Source organism: Eurosta solidaginis, chromosome 1 (genome assembly GCF_040869045.1).
Source record: "Eurosta solidaginis isolate ZX-2024a chromosome 1, ASM4086904v1, whole genome shotgun sequence".
Lineage (NCBI taxonomy): Eukaryota > Metazoa > Arthropoda > Insecta > Diptera > Tephritidae > Eurosta > Eurosta solidaginis.
The window spans coordinates 302,708,758-302,729,842 of record NC_090319.1 but is presented as its reverse complement, the minus strand read 5'-3'; the positions used below and the strand labels follow the sequence as shown (position 1 = coordinate 302,729,842).

Below are 21,085 nucleotides of genomic sequence, written 5' to 3'. Positions count from 1 at the left end.
GTCAGTTTGTTATGTCTGGGGTATTATGCATCTGAATATTTGTTTTTTTTTATATTATATAAATATGTGCCGTGCATGGCGCAACGATACAAGGTGGCAGCTTGGAACAGCTGATTATAAACTTTTTTTATTTAATTTGATACATCAACATCCGGTGCCGTACGATTTTGACATTTGTCCATCGAATTTACAAAAACAAAGTACATGAAATTTTTATATATGTTTGTAGGTATGTCACCATGCTGCCACCTTGTATCATTCCGCTATGGTGCCGTGGTAACATATCAAGCCGAATCCATCACATATCAACCTTGAATGGATGCGCCGGCTTAATATGGTGAATTGCCTTAAATGAACATTGGGTGATATTAGTGAGTGAAAACGGCTATGTTGGGATACATCGTTAAAGTTTTATGTTTAGAAGATTGTCATGGAATAGTATTTATCTATAAAGTACGCCTGAAGGTAGGTGGATGTAATGTAGCAAGAGCCTTAAAATATGTAGATATTTTATGGTACAAGTGGAAGCTGCGAAAATACACACTGAGCTTCCGTTTTATCAGGCCAACTGCATTTAACAACTAGAATTAAGCTAACCACGCCAACATTGTCAATTTAATATTTATTTAATGTCATATTATTCAAAAATTTATTTTGCATTTCAAAACAGTTTCAATCACTTAAATTTAATTCACAGAATTAACAACTCACAATGAATATGGAGTCACTAAAGATGCGTAGCCTGCCCAAAGGTCCGATGCCAAAGCAGAATTCAGTGGCGAGCACCAAAAAACCGGTGGTAAGTATTTATCAGAAGATAAAAAAAAGCTTGTGCGGAATTAAAAATGTAAACAAAAGCAATACAAATATTGATGAAACTTTGGACATAAAAGTGTGGACCGATTGAATATGTACACATGTATGTACATATATACGGGTTTTTTAAAGTACAAAAACGTTTAATATATACATACATTTTCTTTGATGCAACAGAAAAGCTCACCACAAAAAAAAATTTATTAGCATTGAAATTAATCCAATAATAAATATTGTTTAAATGTTGTCTTCATATTGGCAAGTAACACGATAACAAGCACCGAATTTTTTGTATCTACCGAAAAGTAATACTTCCGATCTGTGGATGACGAAAACATAAAATTGATGCGATTACAGGAGGTTGCTGCGATCGCAGCATACTTTTGGTGCAGTCTAATAACGCCTGAGGAAATAGCGCCAGGGTTAGTTTAGGTTTTTTGACATATATCTATATTTAAAATGTGAGAATGATAGTTGAAAAAATGTTTTGAATACTTTAAAAATCAGGCAGTCCTTTCAATATCCTGACACATATTTCCATTTTTAACATTAATAAATAAATAGGTGAGCATTTTATTTTTTATTATTTAATTGATAACAGATATACAAAGATATCTTGGAGGATTAATAAAACAAAGACTTTGTACTGGGAATTCAGATAGAAGTTTTCAGATATAAAAGCAATACTTTGAATGAAGGACGAACATACTTATATTGTACCGGTAGTGGGTTAAACATTTTCAGGTCAACATTGGCATAAATAGAAACAGAGTATAAAATATATAAACAAATTGAAACAAAAATATAAAGTAAAATAGAACAAAATAAAATAAAATAATATTAAATAAAATAAAATAAAAAATTTTAGTTAAATAAAATAAATTAAAACAAAAGAACATAAAATAAAATAAAATAAATAAAAGAAAATAAAATATAATAAAGTATTACAAAATATAACAAAATTAATTTAATTAAATTAAAATTAAATTAAATTAAATCAAATTAAATTAAATAATATAAAATAAAGTAAAATAAAATAAAATAATTTAAAATAAAATAAAATAAAATAAAATAAAATAAAATAAAGCAAAATAAAATAAAATAAAGTAAAATAATATAAAATAAAATAAAATAAAATAAAATAAAATAAAATAAAATAAAATAAAATAAAATAAAACAAAATAAAATAAAATAAAATTAAATTAAATTAAATACAATAAAATAAAATAAAATAAAATAAAACAAAATAAATTAAAGTAAAATGAAATAGATTAAAATAAAATAAAACAATCTAAAATAAAATAAAATTAAATTAAATTAAATAAAAAATAAAATAAAATTAAATTAAATTAAATAAAATAAATAAAATGAAATAAAATAAAATAAACATAAATAAAAAATAAAATAAGAAATAAAATAAAATAAAACAAAATAAAGTAAAATAAAATAAAATAAATAAAATGAAATAAAATAAAATAAAATAAAATAAAATAAAATTAAATAAAATAAAAAAAATAAAATAAAATAAAATAAAATAAAATAAGGTAAAATAAAATAAAATAACATAACTAAATTAAATTAAATTTAATTTAAAAAAAATGTATCTTAATTTATTTTACATAATTGATTTTAATTTATTTTTGTTTAACTGTGTTTAATTAGCGAGATATGCTTCATACAATATAATATCAACAACAAAAGGATTATTTTAATTCTACTTTGTTTTTATTTTCAATACAATATTTGCAAAATCTTTATAAAAAGATTTGATTTCTCAATAAAAAATAAAGTCCGCCAAGATTAAGAAATAAAGCTCGCGTTATTTCCCATGGTGTAATTTCACCTTCGCTTTTATCTTTATATGTATATCGGCTGCTGAATGGAATATCTAGCACCCAATATAGTTTTGATAAAAGGTTAACTTTAGTACTATACGCCACCGTTTTGGAGATATCAACCAAAATGTGGATATGCGTAGGTACAAAATATTCTCGACAAAATGGATAAGAAAAGAAAGGTGCTCATTGGGCTTTTGGATTTGAATCGGTTTTTATTTAGTGCCATTTGGATATACTGTTTTCGTTAGAGACAAAGTTTAGCAGATTTCTCAGAATAGTCTCACTATTTATTTAACCCACCACACAAAAGTTATGGATTTATTCAGTCGAAAGAAAAAAAATCGTAATAGCTAGTCATCGTTTAACAAGGCTACAGGTATTAAAGTAAATATTTTTATAAGAAACTATTTTTCTCAGCAGGATAAAAAATATTCCGAAGATGAGAATAAAACTATAAGTGAACTGAAAAAGCTCTACTTGGAAACTATAAAGCTCGATGTAGAACTGCAAAAAGAAATCTACAATTTGGAGAAATCATTCGAGACCAAGCATAGTGAAATATTTGAAAAACGGCGCACGATACTTGAGTATAATACAACTAAAAGAACTCATGGTTTAGATAATGATTTTTTTTTTATTTCAGTGAGTTTCGTAAAAAAACGCAAGGCAATTCTTCAGCTGAGAGCAATATGACAAATTTTTGGTTAAAAGTTCTAAAAGCTTCATATACGGAGTTTATAAGCAAAAAAGATGAAAAAATACTAACGGTAGATATATGTCGGGAGTTGAGTGAAAGGTTACCTTTCTTGGCTTCCAGGGCGGAAACGTATTATCTCGGAAACCTATTGAAATAATCATCTTCTCAGAATTTGTTTCAAAAGACCAGATATCGGAGCTCGCTTGGAAAATGGCCTAACTCAACGCGAACTCAAGACATTTTGAACTGATCTGGCACCTTTCTGAAACCAATTCTGAGCTACCGAATGCAAAGATAGGAAATTCTTGAATAACGTTCCGATATGTGATACCTCCTTCCAAATTATTTTGAGATGAGACGTATTCGAACAGGCAGCCGAGATATGGTAATCATCCACTCAGCCAATGATATTTTATTTCCAAATTTTTCTTTTACTATAGTATCTTACGGATATACGCTCAAAATTATGCAACGATCCATCGGTAAAGTTCATCATCGAATTTCATTTTGAACCCAATGAGTTCTTTTCGAATAAGATTCTGACAAAAACTTATTTCCTGAATTGTTTACCCGATGCTGATGATCCTCTTACGTATGATGGTGCTGAAATTTACAAATGCGAAGGCTGTAAAATTGATTGGAAACAAAAAACTGAAAAGGATAAAAAATGTAAGTGATCCAAAATAACATTGGTACGAAACCGAAGCCTAAACAAAGAAACCCGAAACCGTTTCCATTTCATTAACTAAGTTCCATCGGTTTTGTGAAAACTGAAAAAAACTGACTACATTTTTCAATGAAAAACTTACTTTGTATTAAGAAACTTGGTGGCCATCCTGCAATAATCCTATACCAAAAATCAACAAACAGAAATGTTGTGTATAGTTCCGTAAAAGTACTACTTCGGCTTTCGGTTGGGTTTAGTGCGAACTTTAACTGGAGTTTAAACTCGCAATGAAAAAGCGAGAGTTAGTAAATCAGTGGTTCAAGGGTAATCAGGCTGTGTTCTCTTTGTCAGAAAAACTGCTGCCAAAGTCCTGATACCGTATTTGTTATACATTCCTAATGCATCTTTTCTCCAAGTGCTGCCTGCACACGACTTGATTTCGGTTGCGCCTTTATACTTTGCGAGTCTGAAAGTCGGTAACGTATTGAGGAGAACGTCCAATATTTGCTTCATCTGTTACTTCTCCGGCGTAAACAGAGTGATAGTGTCAGATTACGCGAGGCGAAGAAACCGAAAAGGCTGGGGAGACAAACATTTCGTTTTTGGGCAGTCGTCAGCATAGAATATAATAACTTTGTCAAAAATTTTCTTTTTTATACTCAGTTGAGCAGAGTTCACAGAGTATATTAAGTTTGATTGCATAACGGTTGGTTGTACAGGTATAAAGGAATCGAGATAGATATAGACTTCCATATATCAAAATCATCAGGATCGAAAAAAAATTTGATTGAGCTATGTCCGTCCGTCCGTCTGTCCGTTAACACGATAACTTGAGTAAATATTGAGGTATCTTGATGAAATTTGGTATGTAGGTTCCTGAGCACTCATCTCAGATCGCTATTTAAAATGAACGATATCGGACTATAACCACGCCCACTTTTTCGATATCGAAAATTTCGAAAAACCGAAAAAGTGCAATAATTCATTACCAAAGACAGATAAAGCGATGAAAATTGGTAGGTGAGTTGAACTTATGACGCAGAATTGAAAATTAGTAAAATTTTGGACAATGGGCGTGGCACCGCCCACTTTTAAAAGAAGGTAATTTAAAACTTTGCAAGCTGTAATTTGGCAGTCGTTGAAGATATAATGAAATTTGGCAGGAACGTTACTCCTATTACTATATGTACGCTTAATAAAAATTAGCAAAATCGGAGAAGGACCACGCCCACTTTTAAAAAACAATTTTTTTAAAGTAAAATTTTAACAAAAAATTTAATATCTTTACAGTATATAAGTAAATTATGTCAACATTCAACTCCAGTAATGATGATATGGTGCAACAAAATTCAAAAATAAAGAAAATTTCAAAATGGGCGTGGCTCCGCCCTTTTTCATTTAATTTGTCTAGGATACTTTTAATGCCATAAGTCGAACAAAAATTTACCAATCCTTTTGAAATTTGGTAGGGGCATAGATTTTATGACGTTAACTGCTTTCTGTGAAAATGGGCGAAATCGGTTGAAGCCACGCCCAGTTTTTATACACGGTCGTCCGTCTGTCCTTCCGCATGGCCGTTAACATGATAACCGCAGCAAAAATCGACATATCTTTACTGAACTTAGTTCACGTACTTATCTGAACGCACTTTATCTTGGTGTAAAAAATGAACGAGATCCGACTATGACCACGCCCACTTTTTCGATATCGAAAATTCCGAAAAATGAAAAAAATGCCATAATTCTATACCAAATACGAAAAAAGGGATGAAACATGGTAATTGGATTGGTTGGTTTATTGACGCGAAATATAACTTTGGAAAAAACTTTGTAAAATGGTTGTGACACCTACCATATTAAGTAGAAGAAAATGAAAATGCTCTGCAGGGCGAAATAAAAAACCCTTGAAATCTTTGCAGGTATTACATATATAAATAAATTAGCGGTATCCAACAGATGATGTTCTGGGTCACCCTGGTCCACATTTTGGTCGATATCTGGAAAACGCCTTCACATATACAACTACCACCACTCCCTTTTAAAACTCTCATTAATACCTTTAATTTGATACTAATATCGTACAAACGTATTCAAGAGTCACCCCTGGTCCACCTTTATGGCGATATCTCGAAAAGACGACCACCTATACAACTACCACCACTCCCTTTTAAAACCCTCATTAATATCTTTAATTTGATACCCATATCGTACAAACACTTCCTAGAGTCACCCCTGGTCCACCTTTATGGCGATATTTCGAAACGGCGTCCACCTATAGAACTAAGGACCACTCCCTTTTAAAATACTCATTAACACCTTTCGTTTGATACCCATATTATACAAACGCATTCTAGATTCACCCCTGGTCCACCTCTATGGCGATATCTCGAAGAAGCGACCACCTATACAACTACCACCACTCCCTTTTAGAACCCTCATTAATACCTTTAATTTGATACCCATATCGTACAAACACATCCTAGAGTCACCCCTGGTCCACCTTTATGGCGATATTTCGAAACGGCGTCCACCTATAGAAGTAAGGCCCAATCCCTTTTAAAATACTCATTAACACCTTTCGTTTGATACCCATATCGTGCAAACAAATTCTAGAGTCAACCCTGATCCACCTTTATGGCGATATCCCTAAATGGCGTCCACCTATAGAACTATGGCCCACTCCCTCATAAAATACTCTTTAGTGCCTTTTATTTGATAGACATGTCATACAAACACATTCCACGGTTTCCCTCGGTTCATTTTCCTACATGGTTATTTTCCCTTATGTTGTCACCATGGCTCTCAACTGAGTATGTAATGTTCGGTTACACCCGAACTTAACCTTCCTTACTTGTTTAATGTATAGTTCATCTCGTGCTACACCTTTTACGAAAACCACTCTAATAGCTGACTAGCCGAAAATTTGCTGTAAAATAACGGAGCAGAACGGTTTCTTAAGTCTTGGCTACCAGCCAAAGGAGTGATATTGGTCGATACGACTCACATTCGTTAGCTGTCTTACCAAGCTTTAGTAGAATAATTTTTCGTGCCAACGTCTATTTTTATGGAATAGTAAATGAGTTCAACGACATATTGAAAACAACGTTAGATTGGTAATAGAAGATTTCACTGTGCGCGTGCGTAAATTTTATGCTGCATATATAGAAGCAAGGCGGTCGCAGGGGTGATGGTAGCATACCCCGCCTACTACACCGAAGGTTTTTTAAGTTTTATATGGTCCACATTCATTGGAAAAATATTAAAACGAATACAAGCAATACCATATAAGATAGCGTTGAAGCTGCTGTTTACGAATATTCCAATGGGCTATGTGAACTGCATCTGGGACCATATTCCCCAATGTTGAACCCAGTAAAGACAATATGGTCTCAAATAAAGTCCATTGTCCCCAACCATCTCTTTCTCCCCCTTCTAGTCTCACACTCCCTGCAAAAACGGCGAAATTGTAAAGACTGTTTCCCGGGCTGGTCCGCCATGCCCTGTTGTGCTGATTGTTAAGGAGCTGTGACCATCTCTTAGTTCTCAATGGGCGCCTTCAGAAAACCTAAATTTTAAGCAGTTGCAACGTTGAGTAGTTACGATCCACTCAAATGTTGAAGATTTACGTCGAATTACTGCGCAGAAATATTTTTCGCTACATTTTCTCATCATGTTTATTAGTCTGTCTCGCAGGTCTTTGACATATTAAAGTGATCGTTATGAATAAAATTTTCCTCTTAATATTCATATTCATATTATTCATATTCATATTCATATTCATATTTATTGAGTCAATGGCAGAAACCTTACTGACTAGATTTACAAGTTTGCAAATTAACTTAAAACTAAGCAACTAAAATTAATTAATTCAAGGATGAGATAAATTTTCTCGATAGTAAGACTCAATCCGTAACTTAAACAAAGGCCTGGGCATTGCAAAGTCAAGATTTAACATTCTGGAAATTTTATTACACTCTTCGAGACCTCTTGTGAGAGGGGCAAAGCTAAGGTAATTGGTTCTCAGAACTTCACCGTAGAATATATTATGAGAGCGTAGAGATCTACTAGGAACTAGAAAATTTAACTGCTCCAACAGAGCTGAGCAATCAATAGTACCAGAGATAATATCGTAAATAAACATTAAATGTTGTACTGAGCGTCTGACATGCAGTGGCATAACATTTATAAGCATGCACCTGTTTATATAAGGTGGTAGGGGATTAACAAAATGAAGGGGTATGAGGGCGAATCGAATGAATTTACGTTGAACCCTTTCAATTCTAGCAGAGTAAGTGCTGTAAATGGGATTCCATATGATAGAGGCGTACTCTAATTTAGATCGCACTAATGAATTATACAATATACTTAAAATCGTTCGCATAACGCCGTAAAAACGCTAAATTAGCATACGCTTTTGGTATAAGATAGTTAACATGGTTAACGAAAGTGAACGAAGAGTCGAAAATGACACCAAGATCACGAAATTCTTTGACCGAGGCAAGATATGTATTAGCGATATAGTATGTTGACGTAAGCGCACTTGTAGTTCTAGAAAACGTTATATGCCAACATTTACTACTGTTAAGTCTCAGATGATTATTAAAAGCCCACACATTAAGAGCATCCAAATCTCTCTGTAGGAGCAATGCATCAGATACAGTGGTGATACGCCTAAACAGTTTTAAATCATCAGCATAAAGTAAATAATTTGAATGCTTTAAATATAAGCCGACGTCATTAATGAAGATAACAAATAAGATTGGACCGAGAATACTACCTTGTGGCACCCCAGAGGTTGCCAAGAACTCATACGACCTCATATTCTCGATTTCAACAAATAAAATTCGGTTTGTCAGGTATGACTTTAACCATGACAGAAAAGCTGAATGGAAACCAATGTACTCAAGTTTCTGAAGAAGTATCTTGTGGGACACTGTATCAAACGCCTTAGAGAAATCTGTATATATAGTATCAACTTGATACCCATCCTTAAAAGCAGAAACACAGTATTGCGAAAAAACAGCTAAGTTTGTCACTGTTGAACGACACGCAACAAACCCATGCTGACATGGATCGATTATTCCTTTAATAGCAAAGGCCAACTTCTCCTTTACTACTTTCTCAAACAGTTTTGAACAGGTTGATAGTTTAGAGATTGGCCTGTAGTTTGCTACCTCGCTCTTATTTCCAGACTTGAAGATTGGAGTAATAGAAGCCAATTTCCATCGATCAATGAAAACGCCATTGGACAATGACACATTAAAGATATGGCACAACGGCACGCATAGCGAACTGCTACATTTTTTAACCAAAAAAGAAGACAGCCCATCAATATATTTTTTTAAAGAAGATTGTAGGGACGAGATGCCAATAATAATATCTGATTCCGATACCAATAATGAGCCAAAGTCCAAGGAATTAGCTGTATCAGAACCAACCCTAACATCAGAAATATTAGAGTCAACAACAAAATTAGATTTGAAAAAATCATGGTGAAGTGTAAAAAATAATTAAAGCCCTTTTCCTTAAAATTTAAGAATAGTTTGCAGTTGGCTCAACTGGCCATTCATAAAACTATCTCTATCACTTACACAACATGCTTGCAACGTATCAAAAAAATAGTGTTCTCTGAAAGCGGCCGATGCCAAAGCGTCCATTGAATGTAGAATATACATAAAGGGATACTTTAAAGCTTTCTGATTAACAATTGAAAGTTTCTAAATATTAACTGTAATTTTCTGAATATAAATTCTAAGTAAAGAAACTTGCTTAAAATTTATATAAATAGATTTTTTTGCTCCCCATGAAATACATGTTATGTGTTGATCTTATTAGAAACTGTGTGTGCTGGGACAAATTTTTGGAGTTCTTACTTCATACAAAACCAAAATCTTTCAGTCATAAATATTACCTTGCTAGATGGCTGTTTAACAGCTTTTTAAAACACTTGTTGATTAGTTTGCCATTTTTCATTTTATTGGCTCATATTCTTTCCACTAATGGCTCTAATATTTTTCACTAACACTTTGCAACAATGCACACACCGGTAAAATGCTTTAAAAACTCTTCCACATAAAAACACAAGCACAATAAATTAGACAGAAACGTTGCATAATAACACAATTACTACGATTATCAAATAAAACTAATATTAAGAACACGCGTCGCACGGTAATACAAACAAAAAATACGCGTTGTTTGAAAAAGAAACTGATATTTAGCTTAACTGCAGATGGAGCTAAAAGCAGCGCATGTTATCGAAGGCGATATTATTAGTGATGAGAGCAGGCAACGATTTTTTTATATTGGCCGAATTCGAATTTTTGAATAATTTACTGAATTTGTAGGTACACTATGATATCAAACAAAAAAATTTTGTATACTGCAAACATCATAAAATTAAAGAAAACCTTTAACCTCAAAGTCCAAATTGTTCTAATAAAAAGCGTGTTAAATTTTGATGGTATAATTAAGAACATTTAGTACCTCCTTTTCTTGCTATCACAATGTAACACGCATTTATAGAACAATTATGACTGTGATATAAACTGTAAGATTTAATAATTTAGGTGTAAAGTTTTAATGTTAAAAATATATAATTATGTACAATATAGAATTTTTTGTCGCAGACGAAAAAGCCCAATTATCGTTAAAGGTTACAATGAACTTATAAAGTGTTATATTTTTTTACAGTCAATTTATTTTTTACTTTTTAGTTAATTTTATTAACCAATAATAAAAGCTTATTTTTAAAAAGGTTTTTTTTTTTCTTTAATTTTATTTTTTACTTTTTAGTTCGTTTTATTACAAGTAATAGTTTTTTCTTACATTTAATTTAAATATGATTTTTTTAAATTTTTAATAGAATAAAATATTGTTTAGATTAATTATGTAATCTTTACTTAGTTATTTGTAACGTTTCCCATCATTTCTTTTAATTCATCAACATTACAAGGTTTCTTCGAAGTCAACTTTGAACAGTCGAGTTCTTCTATTCGAGTGTTAACTAACTTAAAATCATATTTTATTGTGACTTTGCCTATGTCGCGTTTAGTTTACAACTACTCATTGCAGATCTCAGCTCTGTTCCATCGCCAAAAATCTGTAAAACAAAATCAAGTGCAACAAAAAGTATGAACATTTAGCGATAACAAAAACTGATTGAAGAATAAAGATGTTGCAGGGACGAAAAATAGTGTCAAGCAAGCTTCACAAAATTGTAGTAGGTCACATTCACCACTTACCACAGCAGAATTTGTTAAACTATCAGTGTCTGTATTTGTTATTTAACAATTATGTACAAATAATTATTCAGCTAATCTGTTCAGAATTTAAATTTTTTCTCTCTAAAACTCCAATCAGTGTATTTGTGTGCTTGAATTATGTTAAAAATGGCGTCAAAATTTTTGGTGTGGTGGAAGTGACCTACTGGAATTTTGTGAAGCTCTGAAGTTCGCGCATGCAACATCTTTATTCTGCAATCAGTCTTTGGCGATAACAGCCTAACTTCTACGTTTGTTGCATACACAAACAAAGCGAAGTTACCTGCGTTCTTGCAAAAATTTTTGAATATAAAGATATTGCATGCGCAGATTGACGAGTTCAAAATTGCTTCGTTCTGCGCATCTACGTCACAATTGACTGCTTGAGCGAATGAGAGAAAGAGAGAAAAAAACAAGAGCTAAAGGAAAATGACGTAAACATTGCCCATAGAAAACAACTGATCTTTTGTTTACATGCTCAATGCGCAATCTTGTTGTGTGATTTGTGATACAAATCATTACCGATAACTCTGAGAAAATGTTTGTATTTGAAGCTGCCAGCAGCAAAGAAGGCAAATGAATGACATTTAAACCGTTCCCGAGATGGTCGGGCTAGCACCTTAATGGTGCTGTGGTACCGGAGCGTACCGGATCTGTATCCGGCAAAGGACCATTACATCGATAACACTCCCCAAAGCCTTCGGGGAACAACCTTATCGCTACAACAACAACAACAACAAACGACATTTAAATGTTTGTCGGTGATTGCAGCAAAAATGACACCACAAAATTTATGGCCGAGACACAATGAAGTTGTTCATATAGATGCGTCAAATCTTATGCATGCCAGTAACATCGCCACAACCACCCAGGGCCGTAGAGAGAAAATCCGGGCCCGGGACTAAACACTTTAAGGGCCCCCTATAAAACACTTGAAATAATGACGTCTCATTCATGAATCATTATTGATGGATTACATCAAAAAAAGTGTTGCCACATCAACTAAATCATTTTTGGACTAAGAGCTGACAATAAAATTAACACAGAATGTTTGCTATTTATACTATTTTATTGTAACGTAGAAATAAAATTTTCTTTTAACAGCCACATATTGTTACAAATAATCTGTTCTAGTTAATTGGTAACAATTTAATACATTTCAATACATTTCTGATAAATTTAATGATGATTATAAATTTTAATTATTCAATATAGAAATATAGAAAGTTCGGATATCAGAGAGTGGCTTTACTTGCTTTTTAATAACAAAATCTAACTGTCTTGCCAAAACGGATTCACCACAAAGCGTGGCAAGTCCTGAAACTCGCTCTTTAGATGAACGCGATCTATGAAAGTTTTTGATTCTTGAAAGGACGCCGAAGGAACGTTCTGCACTAGCTACAGTAACAGGTATAGTGCAAAAGATACGTAAAGCAACACAAATGTTGGGGAAAATCGTATACAGTTTTTGAACATATGTAGATGGCATTTAGCAATTCCAATGGTGACAGACCTTCAGCAAAATTTGCTTCGTAAATGTGTTTCAAGTGAATTATTTCGCATTCTAAGCTTTAAGGAATGTCCGACTTGTATTTTTCGACAAATTTTGCTGCACTCGCCCGAACCGTATTTTCATCCATGTCTTCAAACTGCCATAAAAAGGAACACGTCTGGCTCAAATTTCTCCTAGCTACAAATCGTTCAGTAATGGCGGTGATTACCGAATCAACGATCACCAGGAATGTATTGTTTTTAAAATCATACTCTGAATCATCGGTAATAATCTAATTTGAATTATCTTCAGAACGTCTTTTGGGCTTTCTCTTTCGAATGTCCGGAAACTTTGGCTAGATGTTCAATGGAATAGCAACTGTTTTTCATTCGTATAAAATTATTTCCCATTGGTTCCTGATCAACTTCAAATCAGCTAATGAGGCATCTAGATGTCGGACCTAAACATCTATGGTGACGTCTCTAGCTTGGAGGACCTCGTTTCTTTCATTAATGGTAGTCAGTATTTTGAACCAAATTAATGGCATCAAGATACATTCGAACTTATTGATGTACTTGAGAATGCCGGTAACATCGCCGTATGCTTGCGCAGTCAAATTTGGCTTTGGACTGAAAGACTATGAAGAGAGATCGGTACATTTTTTTTGTTTGAGGATGTTCCATCGTTGTGGAGTGCTGCTGAAAATAGTAAAACATTTTTGTACAACTCAGAAGAAAGTAATTGCAGCCGTACAACATTCTGCAGCATCAACACCACAAATTGATACTGTGGGTTGCACAAGGCGAGTAATCAAGTTTTTGTCGAGAATATGACGTAGTGCTCCGTTGTAAGCTCCTTTCATATTGGCGATTTTCTGATCAAAAACCGCTCTTGAATTATATAATTTGTTGCTTTCGAATTGAAATGGAGGTAGCGCAAAATGAACGTAGTCTGTTCAACGTGACTAGCATCCGGCGTAAGTAACATCAACGATAATATCAAAATACTTGGCTTTCTTGCCATGATCTAATATAGTTTCCCTCACGTGTTTTGTATAAATTTCTATAAACTCGTTCTGAATGTCTGGGGAAATATAGTGAACTTGTAAACGTTTGTGCTGCTGTTGTGAAATCCTAACTTTCTCCAAATGATCTCTAATGGCTTATGAGACCTTAGATGCCCAAAAAATGTCCATTGTTCACCAAGATATATACTTTCGCCTTGAAAGCTTGACCTCTTTCACCCAAAAATAAAATGTTGTCCAAAATTCTATATAAAATTTCTTTCCACTTTTGAGTTTCGGTGATTATCTGTTCATTGATAAGTGTATCAATTGTAGCCTCCTTTTGAATTAGATTTTGTAAAGATCGCCATTGAATATAACATTTAATGTGATCTTGAGTATTTTCGTGTGATGGCAGTTTATTGTATAGCTTCTTCTATACCTGGAATTTCGAATATCCGCACAACAAATTTTAGGTCAATTTAAAGTATTGGTGCATACGACATGGTAGGCAATAAAAAGCATTGCTACTGGCACTCCACACTAACCAGTCACGCTCCACTTCCTCTCCATTTGGCAAGATTCTGTTTAACAACGAGGTAGGAAATTCCTCGTCATGACAATCACGTGGAAAAATAACAGAGCATTTTTGACGATCTCGACGAATTATTTCGTTGACTTCTTCATATTGTAAAAACTCATTATTCACGGTACCGATATCGAAGTCTTTTAAATAATCTGGACTTTGATACAGAGTTGGTGGTATTGTTGAAAGACTTTTTGAAGATGAAACTTCATCATGTCACCACGAAAACTTCACGATTTCGGTTCCATGTAATTCATGCATTGTCTCCTCAGGCCCAGGCAAAAAATCATTAACAATATTCGTTGCTTTTGAAATTCGGCTTAAAATTTGCACATGGAAGAACTAAAGACTCTCCTGAATTAAAAAAAGATGTCTTAGTACCTATAAATCGCGGGCCCCTGAGAAACCACGGGCCCGGGGGAATCGCCGAATTTCCCCACCCCCCCCCCCCCCTCTCGTCGGGCGTGCGACCACCATGATATTGTGTTTGTAAATATGAAGGAACTTCAGACTAGGCAATTGAAGTTTATTTCGACTTCTCCATTCACATAGAAAATTTTGCAAATCACTGTTATAAATATTCTCACTGTACAAGAAAAATACTTGCTTACATATTTTGTGTCCTATTCATTTGCTACAGTGCAGTTTTCAACTGTGAAAATATTAGAGAAGGAACAACAAGTGAGAGAAATAATTTCACTGTCAAAATGTGGCAGCACCGTTAACCAAAGCAAACGTCAAATTCTTCGTTTTTGTTTTGCTTGCAGAAGTTGGCTACATCTTCATGTCAGATGGCGCCAGTGTCACTCAATCTGCCGTTCTCCTTAAAAATTCGTGCAATCTACTTATGAATACGATTGAGTTAAACGCATCTATGTATATAAAAACATGAACGCCCTATTCTAATCTGGTAACAACATTCTTTTTACCGGTTACGGAAATCACAAACAACTTTTCGTATTCTGCAAAAGTGCACATGTTTCCTAAGAACTTGTTTGAACGAAATAAATAAAAACAAGTGTATTCATGTTAATGTGCACGAACTTCTGAACTATATTAAAACTTTTTACCACAAAATTTGGTCTACATTTTCATCTTAATCTCGAGCAGGCCAGAATAATGGTTACATGAAGTGGGAACGATTTTCGATTACATAATACTCCCATAACAAATTTATTGACAACGTTTAGGATCGGAGGGAATTTAAAAAGTACCGGATACGGATGTTCATAAGTATATGTATAGAACGAAATTAACGTGAAAGCCAAGGGGGGTGATGCATTTCCATTTGCAAATAAGGGGCGAAGATTAGGTTAGGTGGAACTGGGTGGTCCAATAAATACTTTACGTAGACTGAATGCGGCTGAGTGGCGGCCGACATGGTGTGGTAGCGCGCTACGCCTACTACTCCAGAGATCCTGGGCTCAATTCCCGGGCAAACCAACATCAAAAGTATAGAAAAAAATGTTTCTAAGCGAGATCGCTTTCGGAAGTGATTTGCCATGAAAAGCTTTTCAGTGAAAACCAATCAACTTTTCAGATGCCGCTCGAAATCAGCATACAAAATTTGGAAGAGAAGTTCAACCTAAATCTCTTCGTAGGTATATCGCGCCTTGTATTTATTTATTTTGACTGAATTGTTCCATATTCTTACCAGAAGTTTGCTCGACGACCAAACTGATATAACTTCATCATAACCAGGACCTTTGTTATAAAATAACTCACACTTCTTGTCAAAACTTTCTAGCACTTATCCTTATGTTGTTGTTGTAGCGATAAGGTTGCTCCCCGAAGGCTTTGGGGAGTGTTATCGATGTAATGGTCCTTTGCCGGATACAGATCCGGTACGCTCCGGTACCACAGCACCATTAAGGTGCTAGCCCGACCATCTCGGAAACGATTTATGTAGCCACATTATACCTTCAGGCCATCACCTCCCTCCCCACCCCCAAGTTCCATGAGGAGCTTGGGGTCGCCAGAGCCTCGTCTGTTAGGTGAGGTTGACTATTGGGTTTGGAGAAGCTATATATTGCACTGGCAACCTGATGGGTTGCGCTACACAGCCCCTTGAATCTGGTATTTTAGTCGCCTCTTACGACAGGCATACCCACCGCGGGAATATTCTGACCCCCTAACCCACTGAGGTCACTTATCCTTATCGACCCTATCAATTCAATCAATTGTTAATTTTTAATATGAATTGTAACTTCTTGAATATGAAATGCAATTCTGAATATGAACTGCAATTTCTATCAAATTTAATTTTCTGAATATGAAATGGAAATTCTGATATGAATTGGAACTTTCTGAAAAGCAGTAGAATATAAATTTTAATTTTCTGAATATGAAATGAAAATTCTGAAAATGAATATAAATTTTCTGAATACGAATTGCAACTTTCTGTATATAAACAAAAAAATTTGTAGTTCAGTTTTTTCGAAGTTTTTTTTCTAAAAACAGATCCATAACAATTCAGCTTTTCAAGATATGTTTCCGTTTTTCCATGAACTCCTCTACGACATTATAGAATAATATAATATATTATTTTTTATTGCATTTGCAGCTTGTACGTCGTTTTTCGACTTCTTTAACCCTCCAACACTGCCAGAGGATACTGAAGATCCCAACTATTGTGACATAAATGTAAGTAAATACCGTGACTATTCGTAACATGCACGATTTAATTATTTTGAAAAACCAGGCAATATTGCAAAATGACTTTGAGCTTGGTTTCTATCTGAAGGAGCGCGTTATACCAAAGGCTATAATGTTTTTCACAGGCGAAATTGCCGATTGCCAAAGTTCTGATTCGGAATCTGAGGATACGGATGATGAGGATGACGACGACGATGATGATGATGATTCCTCTACCAATGAAACGCATGACGATTGAATTATTATATACAATTAATATTTTCTATATTTATTGAAAAACCATCTATCCGTTGCAAATTATATATGTACATCTATGTATGTAGTAGTACTTGCAAATAAAATTTTTGTTAACTTAAAATCTGTGATCTGTGAGCTTACACAATTTGCATTCTGAAGTGAAAAAGTTTATGTAACATAATAAGTAATAATTTTTCTCTTAGTTTTATGCATATGCAATGTACACATGCCAAAAGGAAATGATTTATAAAATGAAAAGAAAAGAAAACAATGTGGAAAGCACCACATTAATATTAATCGGCTGACAAATTTTGTCCAGGACATTCCTCAGCGTCATTCGTCATAATCAGATGATCAGCTATAATTTGACATTCTGGTTTACCAGCCTTAAATCGTTGTACACCTTCACGCGTTACACTTGTGCCACTCAAATCGAGATACACTAAATCTGGAGAGCATTGTACAAGATGATGCAATGATATATCGGTGACTCTTTTATAATTTCGTACGCTTAACCTTACAAAGCTATTTTCGCTAGGACGATTACCAATACGTATCCATATAACACCAGCTTCAACAGGATTTTGTGGACGACCAAACGAGCATATGCCACGATCGGAAACAGGGCATGTGCGATGGTTAATTTCAGATGCTGGCACTAATGCGGTGCAGGGCCTATTGGCTTCTGTGCCACGCCCCAAAGGATTTATTATATTCCAAAATAGTGGATGTTGTAGTAAACCATCGAATTGATTATCCAAGTTTGGTAAAGGGCGTATATGTCGTATATTCGGGCGACGGTTTACACAATCTAATAAAATTACTTGATCTGGACGCGGTAAAAATCGACTACGCGATGGTACATTTCCAGCTGGTTCAGGTAGGTAATTATCTGCTGGCTGTTCTTGTCCCAAGCGCGATGGTGAGGCGAAAGGAGAGCTCATTGCCGAAGAAGATGATGATGATGATGACGAAGAAGATGATGTAGATGACGATGATGGTGATACTAGTTGTGGGCTGGTACACGAGTATTGTCCTCCTTTTTCGCGACCATCTTGTGCGGAAGTATTTGGTGATGTATTAACAAATGAGTTAGTACTTAGAAGAGATTCGCTATCCTCAGGTGTAGCGGATGCTTTTGATGTGGATGGCTGACAATCGTTAGTGCCGGCGCTTTTACGTTCCACTTTGAAAGGTGTATCACATTTCATTTCATGACTACACGACGAACTTACAGGACAGTCTAGTAGTAACTCTTTTAAAGTTAACACGACATTGAAACATTGCAAGTCAGAGTCATTTACTGGCGTGTAGCGCAAATCCAAATACTAAAAGTAATTTAAATATATTTTAAAGTTATAATTTTTCGAATTCAGTACATACCTCTAATTTTTTGAATCCAAATCGTGCTGCCATACTACCATAGGGTATAAACTCCCCAAACCGCTTACATCCTTTTAGACTAAGCCATCGCAGTGAGGGTATTTTCGATATCATCATAATATGATATGGTTCAAACCAATTGCTAAACTCGATTCCAAGTTCCTGAAATACAAAAGTGTGAAAATAATCAAATTTTTCGCTATTGTCCTTACAAGCGGAAGAAATGGAACTTTATAAGCAAAGTAGTATAAAGTCTTGCAAACCAAACCATTTCCGAACTTGACTAGAAACCATTTCCGCAAAGAAACCTGAACTATAGTCAAATAAGTTGTGGCTTCGGTTTTCTGATTGTTATTTGAGAATAACTATCACAACATCTGCATATTTTTGTGTTTTTTAGAGAAATGTTAAGAAATCTTGCTTTATATGTTCAAATTTGTTTTGTTGTAGCTTGGTTGTTGTTGTTGTAGCGATAAGGTTGCTCCCCGAAGGCTTTGGGGAGTGTTATCGATGTAATGGTCCTTTGCCAGATACAGATCCGGTACGCTCCGGTACCACAGCACCATTAAGGTGCTAGCTCGACCATTCGGGAACGATTTATGTGGCCACATTAAACCTTCAAGCCATCCCCTCCCTCCCCACCACCAAGTTCCATGAGGAGCTTGGGGTCGCCAGAGCCTCGTCTGTTAGTGAAACAGGATTCGCCGCGGATAGGTGAGGTTGACAATTGGGTTTGGAGAAGCTATATATTGCGCCTGCAACCTGATGGGTTGCGCTACACAGCCCCTTGAATCTGGTATTTTAGTCGCCTCTTACGACAGGCATACCTACCGCGGGAATATTCTGACCCCCTAACCCGCTGGGGTAATCGGCATTTGTACCGAACTAGTCGCAATCATCCTTAAAAAGTTTCACAGTTTCAAAATGTATACACTCACAAACCTCCAAATGCACCAGATGAGTGTGAATACCACAAAATATAGTTTGCTCCTCTGGTGGCTTACACACGTCACAATCTCTAAAGACGAGCCGCTTAAGCGTTTTAGGAAAATGTACAATTCGAACCTTTAACAAAATAATATACATTTACTTAGAAACGAATAAAAATAAACTAATAAAAACTCCTTACATTTCTTAGATCAACAATTACTCCACGCAATTCCAAAACACTTAACTGTGTGCAACGCATGGAAAATGTTTCCGCCAATGTATTGTTAAACGTTCTCACTTCTGTGCTTGTATACTTCAGCGCTGGGCCACTCAATTTTATGCAGTCTGTCCCTTTATGTGCGCGTTTCAATGCATCTACCAGAACATCAAGTGGCAGCAACTTTTGGCTGAGATCGATGTGTTGCCAAAATCGACGATCCTCCAGTAATGTAGAGAAGCGGTTACAGCATCTATCAAAATGATGGTATAAAAAAACAAGCGCTCCTACCTAATAGTATTATCGAAAAAACTTACTTAATAAGCATATAGTACGTCCATGAATCAAGGTTTTGAAATATTTCATAAAGTATTTCATCGGGAAAGTCTGTGAGGTGCACCTTGCTACTGAATTCGATACCACGAAACTTTGCAGCCGGAATATAGTCCACCGCAGCTTCATTCTCCGCAACTGACATACAACTACCATTTTGGTATTCCTCACAATCGGGATGACGTCTTTTTCTATGTTCTTTGATTGGACTAAGATTAGTTTCCGTTAATTGTACCTTTTCGTCCGCTTGCAACTCCATTTTACACAATATTTTCAACAAAAATCATACAAAAGTTAGGAACAATATATTTTATAAAAACAACTATGGATGTGTGACTGTAATGAAATCGATACAAAATTATCGTAAAATGCAGATGGAACAAATAGGAGCTTTCAGCAAACACAAGTGCATGGTTCAACTATATACAGGTTGGCTCATCTGTAAAGCAACAAAATATGCCTTTCAAATTGTCAAAATCTGTGTATTGGTGTTGGTGCGAATGGTATGGAATGGAAACATAAAACTTAGCAGTTTTTGTATGTGTAAGTAAAATGTTGCCAATGGGTTGGTTTCATTTTGAGTTTGCCATCTCCTTTTGACAATCCCTTCGACCATGCAATGACATAAATAAAATCAGCTGATGAGATGAGCCAACCTGTACATAATTGAACCATGCACAAGTGTTAATCAAACGCTGAGTCATAATAGGGCCGTTCCATTGGTTTATCGATCTCTGGCTCTGGCTCAAAAATTTTAAGATACTGATAGAATTATTAATATTTAAATAGTTTCGCACGTAAGCAAACTATTTATTTTCCTTACATCATCTTCAAGTTGTTTACTCTTTCAGTGTTTTTGCTTTTAAATATGGCGAATTCTTTTATGTATACACAAATGTACACATATTTAGTTCAGTGCTACAATGGCTCAACTATATGGTTGGCTCATCTCACCAGCTGATTTTATTTT

At 34.7% G+C, this 21,085-nt stretch overlaps 2 protein-coding genes across 3 annotated transcripts; one reads left to right on the top strand and one right to left on the bottom strand.

Annotated features, from left to right (window-relative positions):
- Window positions 1-390: 390 nt before the first annotated feature.
- Window positions 391-17,367, top strand: mil (milkah). 2 transcript variants are annotated; one of them, XM_067761302.1, is made up of 7 exons: window positions 391-465; window positions 698-799; window positions 3,075-3,241; window positions 3,298-3,421; window positions 3,792-4,020; window positions 16,924-17,003; window positions 17,062-17,367. In XM_067761302.1, exons 2-7 carry the CDS (start codon window positions 713-715, stop codon window positions 17,251-17,253), a joined length of 879 nt encoding a protein of 292 aa, XP_067617403.1. In that variant the 5' UTR covers window positions 391-465; window positions 698-712; the 3' UTR covers window positions 17,254-17,367. The 2 variants fall into 2 exon arrangements, with proteins under 2 accessions (XP_067617403.1, XP_067617402.1); XM_067761301.1 differs by having other exon boundaries at window positions 3,072-3,241.
- Window positions 17,250-20,466, bottom strand: LOC137237549 (uncharacterized). The gene is made up of 5 exons (XM_067761300.1): window positions 20,100-20,466; window positions 19,765-20,035; window positions 19,578-19,700; window positions 18,636-18,797; window positions 17,250-18,580 (listed from the first exon to the last, which is right to left on the bottom strand). The coding sequence occupies exons 1-5, from the start codon at window positions 20,372-20,374 to the stop codon at window positions 17,546-17,548; spliced, it is 1,866 nt and encodes a 621-aa protein (XP_067617401.1). The 5' UTR covers window positions 20,375-20,466; the 3' UTR covers window positions 17,250-17,545.
- Between the last annotated feature and the right edge of the window lie 619 nt (window positions 20,467-21,085).